Source organism: Centruroides vittatus, unplaced genomic scaffold (assembly GCF_030686945.1).
Source record: "Centruroides vittatus isolate TY-2023 unplaced genomic scaffold, ASM3068694v2 contig_926, whole genome shotgun sequence".
Taxonomy (NCBI): domain Eukaryota; kingdom Metazoa; phylum Arthropoda; class Arachnida; order Scorpiones; family Buthidae; genus Centruroides; species Centruroides vittatus.
In genome coordinates this window covers 2,258,924-2,280,517 of record NW_027122612.1, presented here as the reverse complement: position 1 = coordinate 2,280,517, position 21,594 = coordinate 2,258,924, and the positions used below count along the sequence as shown (strand labels likewise).

General features: G+C 30.2%; 1 protein-coding gene across 1 annotated transcript; it reads right to left on the bottom strand.

Annotated features, from left to right (window-relative positions):
• Positions 1 to 5,051: 5,051 nt before the first annotated feature.
• On the bottom strand, positions 5,052 to 20,426 carry LOC136984718 (protein SREK1IP1-like). Its single transcript, XM_067281822.1, has 5 exons — positions 20,304 to 20,426; positions 17,968 to 18,036; positions 13,254 to 13,388; positions 9,229 to 9,298; positions 5,052 to 5,736 (listed from the first exon to the last, which is right to left on the bottom strand). The coding sequence occupies exons 1-5, from the start codon at positions 20,320 to 20,322 to the stop codon at positions 5,541 to 5,543; spliced, it is 489 nt and encodes a 162-aa protein (XP_067137923.1). The 5' UTR covers positions 20,323 to 20,426; the 3' UTR covers positions 5,052 to 5,540.
• Between the last annotated feature and the right edge of the window lie 1,168 nt (positions 20,427 to 21,594).

Here is a 21,594-nt window from a genome sequence, read left to right as displayed (position 1 = left end):
TAGGATCAAGTTCGAGTAAGTGCCATAGCTAGGGGGCTATGAGATGGCTAAGCCTCCTATTAAATGTAATACTTCCCCATCTTAGTGCAGCAGTGCTCGTATACGGATTGTCCTTTCGCTTTCATCACTTAAACTAAGCTACCGTTACATTTTTATACGTGAACTTCTAATACTACTGGCTGGAAAAGAGAAAAATACTAGTCAAACCTTGTTGTGTTTACCGAATTTTTTATTGTGAGTTTAAACCTCGTCCCTTACGCTATCAGACAACCTAAACCTATTTTTAACACATTAAATTAATAATAATATGCCCACACTAAGCTTGGAAAAGTTTGAAAATTAAAATGATAAACTTAAAGATGTTAATAAAAGCAGTCCTACTAATACTGGGCCTATTTACAGGCTATACAATTTTTGGCTTGCCCTAATTATTAATCTAGTCTTCCCCAGCTACAGAATTGGTTTGAATCCTATCCAGAACTCTATAATTTATCACAAACAGTAGGAATTTAGATGTAGTCTCCATCTTCTTATACTAGTCAATCCCATTACGAGCCAGGCTGTTTACGTGATAGACAGGTAAACAGGGCCGCATAAAAGTCCTCCACGTGAGGAACTTTCTCCTTGCCAGATTGCCCATGTATTGCGTTGTCTTATACCATTAATCCAATCCAAACAGCAAGACTTGAATATTTTAAATATTCTGTGTTTTACTCTATATATTTTTAGGTTATTAAATGAAAATAATCTATAAGTGTTGAAGAAAAAATGTTTTATTGTTGTTAATGTGTACTATATAATTAGGCTATGATGGTTGCGTTTGTGCCAAATATGAATGGGATCTTGAGATCTCCCATTGAGTACACAAAAATATTTTATTTGTTCGAACTTCAAGACGTTTTAAACAACATTAATGGTGGCAAATATGTAGTATAGGGACCACCCGCAATACAATTGCCGTGCAATTGTTAATAAAAGGTACTTCTCGATCCGCCACTGTTTGTGGCCCGCCTACCTACGACCTACGCGCGATTCGGCCCACAATCAAAAAGTTTGCCCCCACTGGTCTAAACAATACAGCATAATAACTACTTACATTGTATTAGATATTATAAGTAATGTAGGAATGATTCAAAGGGTACATGAGGAAGGATTTTGTGTAAATACAATGCCATTTTATTTAAGGGACTTGAGCATCCGCGGAGTTCTGGAAACAATTCTTAAAGATACCGAGGAACCACTGTATATCAGTCGTATAAGTGGGCCAACTTGACGACCGGATGGCCGAGCGGTCAAGGTGGCAGTTTACCGCTCTGGGGGACCCGGGATCGAATCCGATCGGGTCGATTAATCCCCAGGAATTTTTCGGGGGGTGGTCCGTTCGGATATGTCGGGCCCCGTCCCTCACCACCCGGTCGCCCCCTTGTGGGCCTGGCCGAACCCATAATGGGCCTTCTAAAAGAGGCCCTCTTAGTGCCCACAGGGCGGAAAGAGTTATAAAAAAAAAAAAGTGGGCCAACTTTATACGAATTAATTAAATTAGTAAAAATAGGAGAAAAGTAATATTGTAAGTAATATAAGTATGAAAATGCAAACTAAAACGTGTATCTTTGTATGTATCACTGGATGCGAACTACTTTATTATTATTTTGTAAGTTTGAAAGCAGAATTATTGATGAATGGACAACAAATGATCTTGCTCCGGCCGCCTTAATAAGGGAGATGAATCAAAATGGATTTGAAATTAGTGTCTTTTCAACTTTAAAAATATTCTCGCTCGTGGTTATTCCATGCAGACTACTCATAGAGGCTGATTCTTCAGACACTTTACATTTGATACTGAATCCTCGTTTAATAACAACTGAACAATATCGGTAGCATCTGTTAACTCTTGAAAAGCCAAGGAAAACAATTCGAAATCATTTTACTGTTACTCGATAAGAAAATAATCCATAATCTACTGTGCCTTAGGTATGCATTGGTAATTAATAATAAAGAATAATAAAATAAAATAAAAATAATAAAAAGTTGTGGCAATACGCAGGGCACACGAAATGCCGTCGGCTCATAACTGCGTCACAAGATTTGTATGCTTATAGCAGCATGCAGAGAGATGAGAACGTGACATACTGCCTCTGTCACAAGAACTCGACTCTGCTGTTGCAACGCAACAAAAAATATGTAAACAATAAGTATAGTTGTTCCAATAAAACTAGACGTTCACTCAAATTTGAATTTTATAAGATTCTCACGAAATAGCATCATTTTTTGATTTTTTCAACTGTTTAAAAATATTAAACACAATCTCAACTAGCGGGCCTTCGAAGACAGGATGGATTTCGCTCGCAGGTTGTGGTTTACCGATCCCAGATTTTAATCTTATAATGAATAATTGGAAGATTATTAAGTTTATTTAAATTTTAAATTATTTTTTATATTTCAGACTTTAATTGTCAATATTTTGACATCGAAGCAATAATTTAAATCGCTGACGAAGATTTAAACTATTAAAACAAAGTACAAAGATTTACAGATAGAATACGACAAGTAAACTTATCAAATAAAACCCTACTTATCCGTTTTAAATTGAACTTTGTCCTTTAAATATAGATAAATAGTTTTAATGTAATGATAAACGATAAGGCCGGATTAACTATTGGGCTAGAATATGGCTAATTGATTTCAAAGATATTAAGTAATTTCAACGACATGTAACTACTAGACCCGAATCGGATAAAAGTTAGTGTTCAACCGATATGAATAATTTCACTACTGGTATTCACTATTAAATTTCATTTATTTTTTTTTATCAGTTCTGCAAATTTCACTCGTAAAAATTGTGTAAGTTCGCCGAAATGGGGGGTTTTATTCCCAACAGGCCCGGATTTAAGGCGATTGGAGCGATTGGGCCCAATCAGGCCCCGCAAAATTAACAAAAAGTTATTTTTCGAAATTTAAAGCTTTTGACGATAAAGGATAAATTATAAATTATTCAAATAAATAAAAATATATTTATTTTAAGTTCGCATTGATGGATGAGATTTATTATTGTGTTTATTATAATATATATACATTATAATATAGAAAATGTAATTGTTTTTGAATTTTGTGCATTTTTATTTTTTAATGTATGTAGAAGTTTACCTATCTTATGATCCATGACATTTGATTTATATATATATAGAATTTGCATTTTTTTAAATATTTAATATATAGAGGGCCCCGCAAAAAAAATCCAATCGGGCCCCGCACTTATTGGATCCGGGCCTGATTCCCAACCGTCGGGATGGTTGTCTATACGTATGCGGGTGGAGGTTTTGAGGAGGCAAAAAAGACAAGTGTTCCACAAGGAAACCGTTTATTTAGGAGACAATGCTTACACCGCGCGCATTTGGTTTCGCGTTACTTCATAATATGCTCGTTGGACATATCATGTAAGCAATATACAAGATCATCTGATTGATAAATTCGCGTAACATTTCTCGTCCTTTGTCAACGTACGAGTCCCTTTAAAAAATATTCCGATACATTTGTTGTCCTTATTTTTTTGCGACAATCAATTGTTACGCAAGAGCATAATTTCAAATTCAGGTTTTATTTCTACTTTTGTAAGAATAGTCATACATAATCATATAATAAAATTCGAGCAAGCACATATATAGGCCTATATTTATAAAAATTAGCTATAACAAAAAAAAAAAAAAAAAAAATAGAGCTAGCAAACAAAATAAAAATGATTACGTTCCTCCTTTCCCCTATTTTTTTTATCAGGTATATCGTCTATTGTTTCTTTCTTTCTCTTGGGGTTTGTTCGATTCTTCTCTGTCTGGGGGAATTCTTCCTCTTGGCGTTGTTTTGCTCTCCTCTCTCTCTCTCTCTCTCTCTCTCTTCTGCCAAACGAATGTCCGCTCTTTCGCATTTTTGTTTACTTGTTTCAATTCTCTTAATTCCTTCTTTGGAACTTTAGCTTCGTTTGGGATAACGACGCTTGCAGGAGAAGGGTCCTCATTCTGAGCTTTTGCTTGAAGGATATCCTTTCGAAGAAGCAAAGGCGATCATGTATAGAGATCTTCCGAAGATCCGTGAGAGCTGCCTGAAGACTGGGATGACTCAAATTGTTCGAAATCCGGCTCCCAGTACCATCTGGAGAGGTCAAGATCAGTCATGGCGTCTACGGAATATAGAAAACGACTTTTCGTTAACGTTTATTCAAATTTCCTTTATAATCTTCTAGGAACAAAATTTTTCTTAAGATTCACAGTCAATTGAAATTTTTCATATCAAGATTTAAAAAAATGGGTGTGTAAATTTTTTTTTTGTTTCTCCCTTTTCTTTTTCATTAGAAATTCAGTCTAAAGCCACTTGGCGTTCTGGGGAGGATGATTGTTATGATAACTGTCAACATCCCATTTTCTAACGTACGTTCAAACATGGTCAAAGGCAATGTCCAACAATCTCCTGTAGATAAAATGTGTTGTGTATTTTCTGTTACGCTTCTGGGTATCCATTCCCATAGCATATGTCTACCTTTTCCTACTACTTCAATTCATCCAATGAAATGGGTAGAATCTCTTCTATTTCATATTATTCGAATTATAATGTAAATGGTAAATGAATTATTTTCTCCTTTGGTTTCAATTATCTGTATGAGGAAATGTCGATAACAACAATAAAGCCGGGTTGCCCAATTAAAATAACAAGGTAAATTCGAACCAACAATGATCATGCCAACAGTGTCGTGTTTAAGGTTTATCATAGTAGAATGTCGCTGTGTTATATGGCTGATTATTTGTTGATATGTACATACTGTACTTTAATTGTACTTAAATTTATGAATCATATTTACAAATATTTTTAATTTCTTGTAAAATTGTAATAATAGAATATGGGAATAATTTGTAAAATCATCTTTTAAATTATAAATTACACACCTGTATCTTAACATTAAAATTGCATGATCATGTTAAAATAGTATCATTTTTCATATTAAATTTTAATGACTGTATGCATTAATTGAATCACTATCGTGAAATTACACCCAACTATTTGAATTTCAGTTAAAATTTTTATTGAAAACAGTTATATTTCTTAATTTGAAAATCATGTCATTTCTTGTAAATTGCATATACATGTAACATGTTCTATATTCCAAATAAAAAGTCAAACACCATTATATATGTAGGTATAATTTGTCAAAACAATTATTTTTATTTAAATGGAAATTGAACATTATTATTTGAGGACTCCTAAAAAACTTCCAACTATTTTAAAACTATTCTTTACAGGAGTTGATGTCACATATGTATTATTTATAATTGAGATAATACAAATGCAAATTTGACAGTAATTTTAATTCGAAAAATATTTTCATTTACACCACTGTCTAAATTGCATACCTTAATATATTGTATTTATTATTTTATATTTCCTTTAATGTTCTTTTATACAGATGAAAGAATTAACAATTTTCAAGATGTGTTTAATATGTCTGAATATATTATTGGATGAGACAGATTATAAGTTTGACTGCTTCTGATAATTTAACTAGACATGTCACTATCGCTATTGGTCTTACTTTTCCTGTGCTTTTTGGAAGATTTTTTTGGTTTCTTTTGCTTTTTCTTGTGGCGTTTATGTTTTTTGTGTTTGCGGCGTCGTGTGCTGGAACTGGTGTCGGTATCTATGTCACTCTCACTACCAGAATCGGAATTTCCTGGTGAACGAGATCGTTTCTTCCTGAAAATAATTACAATTGTTTTAAATATATTTAATTTTATATTATTATAACCTTAAGTTTTAATAAATCAACAACGTTATTTTATATAATTCAACATATAGCATGTAAAACAATCCATGCCATATATAAAATTAAATATATGTATGCAAAAAGTTGCTGAGATATTTTATAAAAATGTTGAGATTTTTAGAAATATAGAATAATCAGATTTGGATGAGATAATTTGAAAGCTATGTCATAATAAATGCATTAGTTGTATGAAGTTCAAATTTTGCCACAATGGCAAAAAAGGTGAAAGTTTCAACTGGTAGTTTCATCATATGACAAAAGTAGAAATGCTATTAACTATAAAGCAGTGTGCTAAGTGTGTCCTTTGGTAAGCAAAGTTTGAGTATGACAGTGGTTAAACAAATTTTCTCATGATTTTTATTTCAGAAAGATACCCACATACAATTGTACAATGCCTTGGTATTATACATTTGAAGAAATGGGTCAATCATGAAGCCACACTCCAAAAGATGCATATTGTTATACAATTAACAATGTATTTGTTTTTCCCAAAATTAATCTTACACAATATACTCTCTCTTTAAAAAAAGTCCAAAATACTGTTTATTCAATGTCAGAGCAGTAAAACAAATTTATTATAAATCAAAGAATGACTGCTATCAAAGCACATTATAACATTTGCTTCATCAACATCATATTTTGTGCAACAGAAAGTGTTCATGTAATTGTGTATAAATGATAAATGAAGAATCTTACAGAGGGACAAACATGCAAAAGTACTTTTGTAAACTCACTCATCAAAGGGTTAATAAAAACCCTTTGATGAGTTAGTTTACCATTGGCTCCCTCTCTTCCGTGGAAAGTTAGTTTTTTAACTAGGCACAGTTTGTTTTCTGCCTAAACGCAAAAAGAATTGAGTGGAAATGCTAGCAAGTAAAATTACAGTCTAACTTGGTTATAACGTCATCAGATGTAACGACAACCCTTATGTAACGTCAAATTTTTATCGGTCCCACGACTTTACTATACTAGATAATGTTAAAAATCCCGCTTGTAACGACATAAAACCCTGTTTTAACATCATATTTGAAGTACTCCCAAATTTACAAATTTTATTTCACAAAGAAAATACTACGTGTTTAGACCTAAGGTCAGAGTCCACTTCTTAGAATGACTTGGGTGGTACTCTCCCCACCTGACTTCGGTAGGATGAGGTTTGCTACACTTTTAACGACGTGATGATTGGTTATTATATACTCATTTTTAAATTACTTTATGCTAAATTGTTAAATATTCTATTATTTTTAATATAACATATTACATTAAATAGTTTATAAAGAAATAATAGAATTATTTTTAATTGGCATACATTAGTTTAACCTTTTGTTGCCTTTTGATTCGATATTATTCTCAAAACCAGAAGTTCCGCCATTATTGAAACTTATGACAAATAGAAATTTCTTATAAAAGGAAATTTTCGAAATTTTTAATTACATCGATGTAAACTCCAACATAATAATGTAAATAAAGTTGATTTAAACATGTAGTTTGCATTTTTATAAATATGATAATAAATTTATTATGATAATAATAGACTTCACAGATAACGACACTCTGTTATAACGTCAAAAAATTGCCGGTCCCATGGATGACCTTATAAACGAGTTAGACTATATATCATTTTAGGGAGTGATCTATGCTGATCACTTGACACTGCACAGCTGTGATGTCATCACTGACAAAAAAAACTAAAAAAATTGCATGCACTTACTAGTGAGGTTGTCACTCAGAAATGTAACATTTGCAAAACAATTAATACTGCATTCATATTTCTTAATAAACTAGACACAATTTTTTTCTTCTTCCTATTGTACTGAATAATTCCAACAATTCAGAAAAAAGACAGTAAGTGTGAACAACTGCCATGTTTGTCTTTAGGCTAGAAAATGCTAGGCTATATCTTGCAAAACACACAAAAACTAAGTGGGAAAAAGTTTTCTATTCGTGCCAAGAGATGTCTCTAGCTATCTGTAAAGTTCACACATTACAATGAGACAAACTTGAAGAACAATGTATACGTGCTTACTCTATAGGGTAATATATATATACAATATATGATGTATATACAATAGAATCTCATTTTAATGGTTCACTAAACAACAGTTTTTTCAGAATAACGGATTTTTTCCCAGGTCCCGCCAAATCAATGTAATGTTACCTCCTTCTAGTGGATCTGTAACTCAGAATAATGGATCTTAAAAAGTTGAAAAATGCAAAAAAATTCTGTATATGACATTGTTAATATCAAGCAGTTGTATTCAATAGGCAGAAAAGTAGCAACAAAACAAACATGGATGAGTTCTTTTAACAAATAGTGAAGTCAAGTGAAGTGCTAATGAACATACACAATTTGTGCTTACAGTATATACAGTTTCCATCAGTTTTATTGTACACACATAAGGTATAATATATGATCTTGTAACATATGTGTTTCTATAAAATAAAGAATAGAGATCTCAAGAGAATGAATAATTTCAAGTACAAGTATTTTTTATATGTAGGGGGTTAAAGGATATTTTCCTGGGTATGCGGAAAATCCATCTTTCTTGATATAATGGATTCTCAGAACAGGCGATTTTTAGCAGCCCAGGCAATCAATCCATTAAAATGAGATTCTCATATATATACATTATTCAGATAAATGTACATTAAAATTTTCAATGACATTTATTTAGTTTTTAGAAAATCAGGGCTTCTTTAACTTTTTCACTCACAACCCCGAGGAAATTTTGTGTCATCCCCAGTATACAGGTACTTAAAATAGGTAAACAAACAAAATCTCTTACTAATAATAGCGAGGTTGAGGCCAAAGTTTACAACGTGAAAACATGTATGTCGGACATTCAACGCCACTTTCCTGTAAGCCTAGAAGTTTGACAATGGCGTTTGAATATCGAGCATGATTCCACCAACTTTCCAAGCACTATTGTCAAACTTCTAGGCTTACAGGAAAGGGTGCCGAACGTCCGACGTACACATTTTCACATTGCAAACTTTGGCCTCAACCTCGCTAATAAATCATAAAGCAATTCTTTGATATCCATATTATTTTGCCATTTATTGCACTTATTAAAGATAAAAGCAAATTTGCATATTAATGAGATAGATGTGCTTGTTTACTTTTACATAAAGAATCACGTATTTGATACTGCAGTATACGGAGTATCTTCAATGTTTTTCAGAGTTGACTAACATCTTGATTTTATAATCATCAATGCTGAAAACACATAGCAGTAAAATTTTGTACTATGTATTTAATTAAGCAATCAAATTTTTGCAACCCCCTTTAGAGTTGTAACCCACAGTTTAAGAAGCCCTGACCTAAATAAATATCTCAAAAATTTTGTGATTATTCAAAAATGTAAACAAAGGAATTTAGAAATTGAAATAAATTATTTCTTTTTTAACTGTTTAAAAAATACCTTTTCAGCTTCTTTTTTTCCTGTTTATCTTGAGATGTATTTTCAGCTGAAGTTTGTTTTGCTTCCATTTCTATATAATATTTAATGATCAAAATATTAGAATAATTTTCTTAATTTTTAATGTAAGTAATTCCTTGAAAATATATCATTAAATATGAAAGATTTGATTAAATCATAATCTTACCTAATTAAATAACACTAACATCTTGTTATGAAATAAGTTATTCACTATTTCTTTATTCAGACACAAATAACCATAATTTTCATTTAAGATGAAATTGTTATGTTAATTGTCTATTGTGATAAACAATTTAATTTCACAATAATATCAAATAAAAGCTATAATAATGTTTTAACAAAACAATTCTTTTCACTGTCTGCAATTTAAAAAAATATTAATTCTTTTAATTTTAAAATTGAATATCATTCTAATGGCTTTATAATTTATTTATTTATTGTAAATGTAGCCTTACCACTCAGCAGTGACTGACAGATATATCCATCAAGGGCGATCGTGTGGCAGTGGTAAAGGACGGATATATCCGCAAAATTCTTTTGCAGATATCGCCAAAAACTAGCCAAAAACTACCACAAAAAAAATTCACATAAAAAAGGAATTATGTAACAATAAAACGACTTTTCTTTACTAAACATAACTGTTTACAAAATCTTTTCCCAAAATGGTAATGAGAAAAAACGTGTGGAAAAATACTTTAAAAATTTCCCATGTTTATTCTCCACTACATAGGGATAGCTCCATACCTGACTAACCCACAGTTGAAAGGTTAATTTCTTAGTGTATTACTTAATGGGATTTGTGATTACATTGCATACACAAAATTTTACAAAAAAATAAATATAAAAAAAAAACCACTTTGTTAGTGACCTTGAATTTCTCTATCTAAAAAATGAACACTGAGTATGAAGCGTGTTATAATCCAAAAACCCTATAAAATTTATAACTATTGTTTCTTGCACCTGTGGCTTGGGTTATCTATTAACTATAATATTTATATAAAAAGATTTTCAGTGAAACAACAAAGTTAATGTAAAAAACACAAACTTTGCATGGGATGTATCATCTTTGCATGGAATTTTTCATCTAAGAACTTTATCATAAAACAGGAACAAAGAAATAATTAATTGTAAGTTGTTTATTTTCAAATCACAAGAAATAAATAATAAAAAATTAAGATTTATTCATTTCTAACGTAGCGGAAAAGTAAATAAAAATATTTTTTGAATTTTATAGTGTTTTAATAATTATTTTATGTTTTGAAGTTTGAATAGTTTTATTTGTAAAAATGATTTGATTAGCAATGAATGGAAGCCCTGATAAAAGTAAATAAAAAAGATTTTAACACAATGGTATAACAAATTAGTTTCTAAATCACATGACTTCTCAAAACTAATTCATTTGAAAAACATTAAAAAAAGTTGTAAATGGTTCAACTTTTTAATGTTTTTTTTGTGTTGTGAATTGTTTGAATTCTTAGAAAAATTTGAAATACAGAAATTAATTTTAAATACAAATGAAAAAATATATAAAATTATTTATATATATTAGAAAACTTAGCAAGGCATACAATATAAATAGTATATAATAAAATAATAATTGTACCTAATTTCTTCAAATCATATTTTAAAATATTTTAAGGCTCATTAAAATAAATTTTAAAAAATATTGAAATAAAAAAGTTAAAACCAAAGTCCATATTTTGATAATATTTTGAAATCACTCATCAACATTCAAAACTTAAAATACATCAGAACAGGGTTCCTATTCAAATTTTGTTTTAAATTTCACGACTTTCCCTGATCAACTTTGTACAAATTCCCTGACCCTCACATCCCTTATGGTATGGCATATTGACGAAATAAAACAGCATTTGACTTACTATGCACATATGCTATTGCTTCTCCAAATAACTCATCGTAGACTGCATATCTTATTAAAACACTACACTCATGACACCTTATAAATTTGCAGCCGTGTTTATTCGGTACGAACGTTTTCGGTTGTGTTTAACGACCTTCTTCAGGAAATATCCAAAAAAATTCGAACACAACAAAAATCTGCAAAAACGAACAAACTTCGGAACGTTTTTAAAAATATTCTAAAGAGAATTGCGTGCGCCATCTCTACATCGATGCGTATTAAATAACACATTACATGAGAATAAAATAAAAATAAATAACAGACAATAAAAAGTAATATGCTCCTTGGAGACATTAAAAATAAAATACAAACATAAACTATGGTGCAAGCCGAACGGCGCACAGAACATAGGGAAGGAGAGGAGCTGTGCAGAGACAAAAAACTACGGTTTCTGTCCTTGTGTAGGCTTCCGCATATCCGCTTTTCTGAGGTTTACATGTCGCCGGAGCGCCAGGCTGCAGATATTTTACTAGCCTCTCTGAAGTTGATAGATTGTCCTTTTTGGCTTGCTTTGCAGATATGCCAAGCTTCTGTATAACGGAGGTGCTTTACGTTGCGAACTGTTTGTACTAATCTTGCTTGGGCCCATTCAGCTTGGACTTCTTGGGGATCTGCCAGGACGTAAGTCGCCAACGCTGTGCATGGTTGTTCGCTTCTTATATTTCTCTGATGTTCCGCCAGCCTTTCCTTGAGTGATCTTCTGGTGGCTCCGATGTAAAATAGCTTATTTTGCCTCCGTGTGTCCATAATAGGGATCCTGTAAACCCCCGGAAGGGAGTTAGTGTCCATGGCATCTTTATCCGCTCTTAGCAGCTGGTATATAGTGGGATTCCGGGGGGTTTACAGGATCCCTATTACGGACCCACGGAGGCAAAATAAGCTATTTTACATCGGAGCCACCAGAAGATCACTCAAGGAAAGGCTGGCGGAACATCAGAGAAATATAAGAAGCGAACAACCATGCACAGCGTTGGCGACTTACGTCCTGGCAGATCCCCAAGAAGTCCAAGCTGAATGGGCCCAAGCAAGATTAGTACAAACAGTTCGCAACGTAAAGCACCTCCGTTATACAGAAGCTTGGCATATCTGCAAAGCAAGCCAAAAAGGACAATCTATCAACTTCAGAGAGGCTAGTAAAATATCTGCAGCCTGGCGCTCAGGCGACATGTAAACCTCAGAAAAGCGGATATGCGGAAGCCTACACAAGGACAGAAACCGTAGTTTTTTGTCTCTGCACAGCTCCTCTCCTTCCCTATGTTCTGTGCGCCGTTCGGCTTGCACCATAGTTTATGTTTGTATTTTATTTTTAATGTCTCCAAGGAGCATATTACTTTTTATTGTCTGTTATTTATTTTTATTTTATTCTCATGTAATGTGTTATTTAATACGCATCGATGTAGAGATGGCGCACGCAATTCTCTTTAGAATATTTTTAAAAACGTTCCGAAGTTTGTTCGTTTTTGCAGATTTTTGTTGTGTTCGAATTTTTTTGGATATTTCCTGAAGAAGGTCGTTAAACACGACCGAAAACGTTCGTACCGAATAAACACGGCTGCAAATTTATAAAGTGTCATGAGTGTAGTGCTTCTCCAAATTTTTAATTAGTTATTTTTTCTAATTAAGTTATATATATTTTATAATTTCCAAATTATTACAATTAAAAATAAAATGTTTTATTAAATTAAAGTAGTTTATTCTGTTGTTAATCCACAACCATAAATCTATACTGCTTAGAAAAAAGATAAAACTAATTATTTATTTATTATCCATTAACAAATCCTGTATAATTCATGTACAAAAGTACATATATATTAAATTTCTCTTAATAAATTTCCTGAACCTTTTAAAATATTAATAAACTGGAAAAAAAATCAAAAATTTGTTTTGTTACACAATCAAAATTATTAAAATGAAAAATAATATCATTTAAATTAAAATTATTTATCAATTTTGTACTTTAAAGTTTTGGGGAAATTTTGTGTTTGCTTGGGAGAAATTTTGGGTCTCTAACAGACTAAGAATTTTATTTAATATATTATTTTAAATAATTTCAAGAATAAATCTTATATGTAAATAATAGATTTACCTCTGAGTTTTGATAAAGGAGAAATAAATTCTTCATCACTATCTGTTTCAGAACTTGTGCTACTTATATCCAATACAATATCTTTGTTAGGATTCACTTTCAGGAAATTACGACACTGGTATGTAAAATGTCCAGCTACAGTTAAAAATTATTCTATATTTTCAAATATCCAACAAACAGAATAATTAAACAATAAACAAAAATAAATAGAAATAGTTAAATATCAAGTAATTTATTACGAAATTATAATTATATAATTTATATAAATTATAATAATATTTTATAATATTTAATTATATATATAATATAATTATAAAAATATTTACATATTAATTTAACAGAACAGAACATGTATCGATAAAATATTTAATTTACTTAAACTTAGCATGTATAAAACTTTATTTCCATACTTTTTAAATGTTTTTATAAGAAGAATTTTATCATCATCTTTATGAAACTAAAAAAGATATGTTTTCAATACAATTAATATTCATTGATTTAAGTTGTCATTCAATAAGATTATGATCTTATTGCATGCTAAGTTAAATCAAGAAATCTTTATTTTCTTACAAAATTTCATATTGAATTGTAAAGGGCCGTAACTTTTAAGTTGCATATTCATTTGATAAAGTGTTTTACCAAAAGAAAATAAATCTTCTTTATATGAAACCATGTCAATCTTCCTATTTGATTATTTCTCACAATGAAGTGTAATATAATGACACAAGACTTTCTTTACATTTGTTTGATTCTCTTTTTCCATTTGCTAAGATGTGTTTCTATTATACTTTTTCGGAAAATTAAACGTATAACACCTTAATGGAAAAAGCTGACAGAAAAGGGGCAAAGACCCGAAACACATCTCGGCAAATGGAAAAAGAGAATTAAACAGATATAAAAAAAAAGTCTTATGTCATTTATATTATACTTCATTGTGAGAAATAATTAACATGTTTTCTTTTTGGAAGTGACTGAAAATCTGATGGGTTGGTTAGTCAAAATGTACTGTTTGATATTAATTTACTACTATTAGTCATGTGAATGATGACACAATTATTCAAGACTTTTTGCAATTTTATCATTAAGTTCATACATAAAGATATTTATTTTTGATATATCAATATTAAAATTAAGTAAAAAAATAGTAAAGGAACATGGCTGGTGTTTACATTTAATAAATAAAAATATAAATATGACTTTTTCACACAGGTAAACACCTTGCTTTTGTCCTTCTTTTTCGCTATTACACCATCAGCAATCCTTAAAAATTCACAAAGTTACAGAGACGACCTTTCTTTTTAGGCTACTGCCTCCGCAAAAAAAATGTAAAAATATAAAAACAGGTAGAGCGTCCTCTGATGTTCTTTGCCCTGTCATAATATTACATTTAAGTAAAATAATAGTAAAGGAAGGTGAAAAAGTCGTATTTATATTTTTATTTATTAAATATAAATAACACCAGCCATGCTCCTTTATTATTTTGTTTACTTAAATGTAATATTATGGCAGGGCAAAGAACATCAGAGGACGCTCTACCTGTTTTTATATTTTTACATTTTTTTTGCGGAGGCAGTAGCCTAAAAAGAAAGGTCGTCTCTGTAACTTTGTGAATTTTTAAGGATTGCTGATGGTGTAATGGCGAAAAAGAAGGACAAAAGCAAGGTATTTACCTGTGTGAAAAAGTCATATTTATATTTTTATTTATTAAATGTAAACACCAGCCATGTTCCTTTACTATTTTTAAGGATTGCTGATGGTGTAATGGCGAAAAAGAAGGACAAAAGCAAGATGTTTACCTGTGTGAAAAAGTCATATTTATATTTTTATTTATTAAATAAATATCTTATTTCCTCAATTTTAAGACACTTATTATATTTTTATTCATTTTTATTTCTTCAAAGTAGACTTGCATCTTAGAACTGATGCATACATGCAGTCAAAACAACAGTTAAAAGTCATTGCAAATGAACAGATCACATGATACATCGTGTACCAATAACAGATGTTTATGGTTGAACTATTAAACAGTCACATTAGTTCAAACGAACTTTTCTTATAAAAATAATTTCATTTAAAGTTGTTTTTAACATTTAAAAAATCTTTGAGACATTACACTGCATTAAAACAAAAAGTTATATATGCATTCCTTTTTACATGTTTTCTTTTCGTAAAACACTACACAAAATGAATATGCAATTTGAAAAGTTATAGCTTCTTACAAAACATCAGAAAAAATACAAATATTGAAGGCAGTTATATATGCAGAACATGTAAATAGAATTGCTAAACATCACCTCTTTTGTAGCATTTGTTAACCAGTATTTGGATCATTTTTTTAAGTTGTTGTTACTTATCAACATTTAATAAAATTTATGGAAGAGAAAAGTTTTTGACAGTAAAAAAATCTTAGCAAGGCTAGGCCTAGAGGGACAGACTGCTTCTACTGTCCCTAAGATTTTTTTATGCAATTTTAAAAAATATTAAAATAATTTCTTTTGTCATTTGTATTAATAAAGTAGTGTGCACAGTCTGGAAACTTTTTGATTATAACTTATATATTAATGAAGCAATATTCATTATTAATTATTATTTTTAAAAAAATAATGTTATTAAAAATGAAAGTGAATGTAAATCAAGCAAGATGATATTAATTAACATTGCAAAAATTATGAAAAAATTACATCCAATCCTAAATTTTTGTAATCAAATAATTAAACAGGATTTATTCAGATTATTACTTTCCTGACTGTTATATATAAAACAGAGAGAAAGTATGGTGAGTGTGTAAAAATCTTGGAGGGTCATTTTTACTCAAAAAATGACCCTCCAAGATTTTTACATTTTTAGACTCAGGACACTTTAAAATGTCGAGAAATACGAAAAAAATTTGGAGGTAATTTCTGTTTGTATGGATCAGGCATGGGCAAATGCGGCTCTTTTTGAGTTACGTGCGGCTCTAGCTGAAAGTGTTAATTTCTGTTTTTTATTAATATTTGTACAATTTCATTTTTATAATTTTGTAAAAATATGTTTATTAGAAAAATTCAATATTTGTTTTATATTTATATTATGTAATAAAATCGCACACCTTACCATACTATCCACCACCACAGTACAGAACTGCGGCTCCCATGCATTTTGCAAAACCTACATTGCGGCTCCCACTGAACTTTTGCTCGCCCACCCTGGTATAGATGCTTGTGTGTGTGTGTGTGTGTGTGTGTGTGTGTGTGTGTGTGTGAGGCATGATATTGTTCATCCTCTTTGAAGCTTAATAATTCCTGGGCATTTTGTCAAAAATATCTGAAATTTTGCAAGGAGGCTTGTTGTTATTAGGGGAATTGATGCTATTAAATTTTGGTGATTAAAGGTAGAGGGGGTGGGGAGATAAAGAGGGTCGTGTGTATCTCTAGTAGGGTCAGACTTCATGACAATTTTACTCATTATTAGCATTTACAATCTTTTTATAAAACCCATCCCTATCCTCAAAATTAAGCTTTTTGCCATTTTATAATAGTTAAAAATATAGAAGATTTTTAAACAAAATATAACAGATGGTGCCAACAAATGTTGCCAGGAAAGTTAAGCAACTTGTTACTGAATTTCTTTTTACTAGACATTAAATGTAGAAACTGTCATTTTAATTACAGGTAGGCAATTAAGTTTTCATCTTTTAATTGGTGTTTTAATGTTAATTAGAGGGGAGGAAATCTATCATTGCCAAACTTTTCCTAATGTAACTGAAAATAAGTAAATAAATCCTGTACTAATATTAATTGTATGAATGATTTTTTATTAAACAGAAAATAATGTTCATTTAAAATGTAGCATTCTGCTCAAATGTACCCAATTTTAATTTGCCATAAAAAAATAAATGATTTAAGATTTATATATAAAAGCAACAAATGGCACATGTGGAAAATTTCATCAAATTTAATGGAGATTTCTTCATACTGAAAGATCGAATTGTGAGCATTATTGTTCAATCATATGACTTATGCTTTCTCTTGTAGCTTTTCAACAGGAGAAAGCATAGGTCATGGTCTGGTATGCCTGATGACACAGCCATAAAGATCTTCCAATCTGGATTTCTTTTCGTGGGGTTTCATGAAAGATATGGTTTATGCAAGTTTGGTCAGAGACTTTCAAGATCTTCTGGAGTGCATCATTGCAGCCACTGACACTGAGACAGGACATACTGAAATTGACATAGCAAGAAATTGCCTACTGTCTCGATGATGTCACTGTGAGTGCTGAAGTGCACAGAGATATCAAATTTTATTGAAAAAATTACCATGAGTTTTTCTCTCATAATATCTTTGATGAACTTATACCTTTTAACCATTAACTTTTTTTTATAGCCAAATCAAATTGGGTACTTTCAAGCAGAACAATGTGTATTTTACATACTACTAATGAACTATAGAATACAGAATGCATTAAGGATAGTTGCAATATAGTGTAAAGTAAAAATATGTGATAATAATGATAAAAAGCAATATATTGTTGCTAAATAAATCTGATTTTAAGACATAAAATATTTATGCCTTCATTTTTTGCAATTTTTCATTTTTATGTCCTTTCCATTATGAAAAATGTTCTTTTAACTTTTAAGATTTATAGAATATATTTTCTTAATAAAAATAATTTAAATTAAAAATTAAAGTCTGATTAAAATAAAAATTAATGATAGAATAGCTTTCATAATACTTACGATAGCCACATTTTTTGCAGGCTGGTCGTACACTATCCGATGTTTGGTTTGTCAATCTTGCCATCAAATCTAAATTGAATTATTTATTAATATAGTATAGTCCTTAAAGTTATATTTCTGTGATTAAATATATTAATAACAAAAACTTTAATATAAAAAATAATGTTTAATGAATTAACAGACAGGTTAATAAAAATGAAAGAAACTTACATCTTTTAACAAGAAAACTTTTTAAAATAAACCTTTTTTTTTTTTTTAATATTTAAGTTTCATAATTAAACTTATAACAACATACACACACAAATTTTTTTCCTTTTGTGAAGTCTTGAGGAAATTTCGGGATTTATTTTAGAATTCAAATAGAAATGCATTCAAAATTACTATTTCAATGTTTAATATCTTGATCTTACATAAAATTAAATGGTTCTGTATAAGACAATACATGTTTTAACAACTTAAATGATTGATACATTTTTCTATTTCCAAAGATGACTTCAAATTTTCATATTGTCAAATATATTTCTGCTTTAGTTCTTGGATGAACTTATGTAATATATTTTTGCTTATGTTTGATATTGTTATTTTTTGTTAACACTGTTAAGTATTTAGATCTTAATATTATATTATTTTATTACATAAATTAGTTACATAGTTATTAATTGAGTAAGGGTTATGTTTATTATCAAAACATAGCCCAACATGACTATTTTCAAAATTAAATTAATCTAACTTTATTTGAAACTTTGAAGCTGGACTAATTGAGTGAAAAAAAAAATACATGAAAAACCAGCATATCAACATTTTATTACAAATATTTTTATTTCACAACTAACTCAAAAAAAATTATTTCGATCAGTCAAAATGCTTTTTAGAGTACTTCACTTCTTGAATATTTCATTTCAGTTGACCTATATAATTATGAAACTTAAGTAATTCATTTTACGTAACAAGTAAATAATGGCTTATTCAAACAGTTTTCACAATCTTGTACTGTTCAACTGTTCAAAAAACACAATTAAAACAATTTATTACAAAATGTTTTAAACAAATCTATATTACTATATTTCTTATACAGTGTATTTGTGGATGACTGGATAAAGATATAGTATCTAAAATTAAAATTCAAGCCAAAAACCATTAAAATGATATTTTAGGCCAAATTAGATTATAGTTTTCTACTCTGCATAAAAGGCCTTCTGTTTAAGTAGATTTGAATGGGTACAGTTTTATAAACAAAATTTACTCTAAAATACTTGTTCTAAATCAGTAAATTTTAACATAACTTCTTTAATATAATACCAAATATAGATAAATACAGTTCTTTATTTACAATTAGAAATTTACTCTGAAAAAAATATAAATTATACCAAGTCCAAAGTGTATACATTATGTGGGTCACAGGATCCAAAATAATAGCCTGCATTTTATCAAATTAACATATTACGACATACAGATTAAACCAGCAATTGTACCAAAACTGTAGTGCGACTGTGACGGAGCCACACAATCACATAACAAGCGAATGAAAATAATACAGGCACTACATCATACAAAAAGGAATAATTCCCGCTTTAACGGTTAAGCCGTATAATATAGTAGCAGTTAATTGCAGCATAACAGCAATACAAAGGTTATCGTTTGACATACACACAAAAACCATTGAAGTTCAGGGCTAAAGAGCAAGCGTTAAAGAATCGAGTACATCGTAAGCAATAATGCATCCTATCGAACCATCAGATCCCAAGTATATCACGATAATTATACTTACTCATTTCTGTAAAATTTCAATTGGCAATTAAGATATTAAACTTAATTGCCATTTACCCATGCTTAAGGACCATCCATAGACGACGTCCACACCGGAAGGGAGAGAGGGATTACGACAAAGTCGGACCAGGGGAGAGGTTAAACTTCAACAGACAGCCATTTTATTTCATTAAATTTTATACAGTTTATGCATTTTATTATTCATAAAGTGATAAAAGTTTAAAGAGGAGTTGAGTTTGGATGTCCGAAGGAGTGGAAACGTCAGACAGCCCTTATTATTATGAAAACAATTATATTATACAGCTTAATAACAAGAAAAATTATTATTATATTTAAAATAAATGTTATAAACAAACATGTAACAATCCAAATTCTATTTATAAGCATAGTTTGACATATAAAAATCATCAATTTCTCAATTACTTAATTGTTTTTATTTTAAATAATATTTAAAAAGTAAATTTCAATGAAAATGTGTCAATTTCTCCCGCGAATGAATGCTTTCAACAAATAAAAAAAAAAAGATATTACTAAATAAGGATAATTCTTATATCGATTCTCTCACCCACCTTTCAAACTACTTTCCATTTTGTTCACATATCACGATCGATAATCAACTTTCATATATAATATCAAAACGATTTCATATATTTATTCACTTGTAAAATCACTTCACATCTTCCTCTGCTTCGTTAAACAGTAATTACTTCCTTCCAGACTCCCCCTACTGGCATAAAACAAACATAAAGTAAATTTAATAAATTCTAGATAATTTTAATTATTTATTTTAAAAACGATTTTAATTTATTTCTCACTGAATTATTTTAAAATAAAATAAATTTAATATAAACACGTTTATTTTTTATAATTTCAAATTTGTAGTATTGTTGTTGATACTTGTCTTTTTTGGGGGGCGAGTGCTACTATGCTATGATATCCCGTGGTATGTTGTGACGTAGTGATTACTATATATATATTTTGTTTATACGCGGGGAATATTGCCTTCCGGGAGGTTTTTTTAAACGTAATTGGTCCCTTTTTAATAAAAAGTAAAAAACCCTTACAGATGGATACTAGTCCAATCTTCACTGCTTGCCATGTCCAATCGACAGTGAACAACTATTTCCATTGCAGAGACATAGCCTTCTTAAGAAAGGCTATGCCTCTGCACAAATATGCAAAACAGTTTAAAATGTCCACTGGACATGGCAAGCAGTGAAGATTGGACTAGTATCCATCTGTAAGGGTTTTTTACTTTTTATTAAATTGTAATTCTGCCAGCCCTTTATACAAAGAAATATTATATTTTTGATTGTGTTGGGATTGTCACCTGTGGACATTTTAAACTGTTTTGCATATTTGTGCAGAGGCATAGCCTCTAAAGAAAGGTTGTCCCTGCAATGGAAATAGTTGTTCCCGGTGATTGGACATGGCAAGCAGTGAAGGTTGGACTAGTATCCATCTGTAAGAGTTTTTTACTTTTTATTAAATTGTAATTCTGCCAGCCCTTTATACAAAGTAATTGGTCCCTATTCGGGCGTTACAGACTTAGAGAAAACCGGAAAACTTCACGTGGCCAACCCCCGTCCGGGCCAGGCGCGAACCCACGACCGAACTTCCAATGTTCGGGGAACGGAAACGCTTGGTCAATGATGGGTCTGTTGTTGATACATTATGGTATACTGTAATGTCACTCGCGGTCTAGTGAATCTGCTATTAAATAAAATACTGAATATTAAAATATCTTTGTTTAAAAATAAACGAAGATTTTGTTGTAATTTGTGAAATACTTCTTGAAATTTTTTCTTAAATTTTGGTTCAATTATGATTTCATATGCTTCATTGTTAATTTTTTATTTT

What these genes read in the sequence shown, in the direction of transcription:
- LOC136984718 (XM_067281822.1), bottom strand. An exon ending in CTGCAAAAAATGTGGCTATC is followed by an intron (nt 13,389 to 17,967) that starts GTAAGTATTATG and finishes TTTTAACTGTAG; the next exon opens with CTGGACATTTTACATACCAG. An exon ending in GAAAAAAAGAAGCTGAAAAG is followed by an intron (nt 5,737 to 9,228) that starts GTATTTTTTAAA and finishes AATTATTTTCAG; the next exon opens with GAAGAAACGATCTCGTTCAC.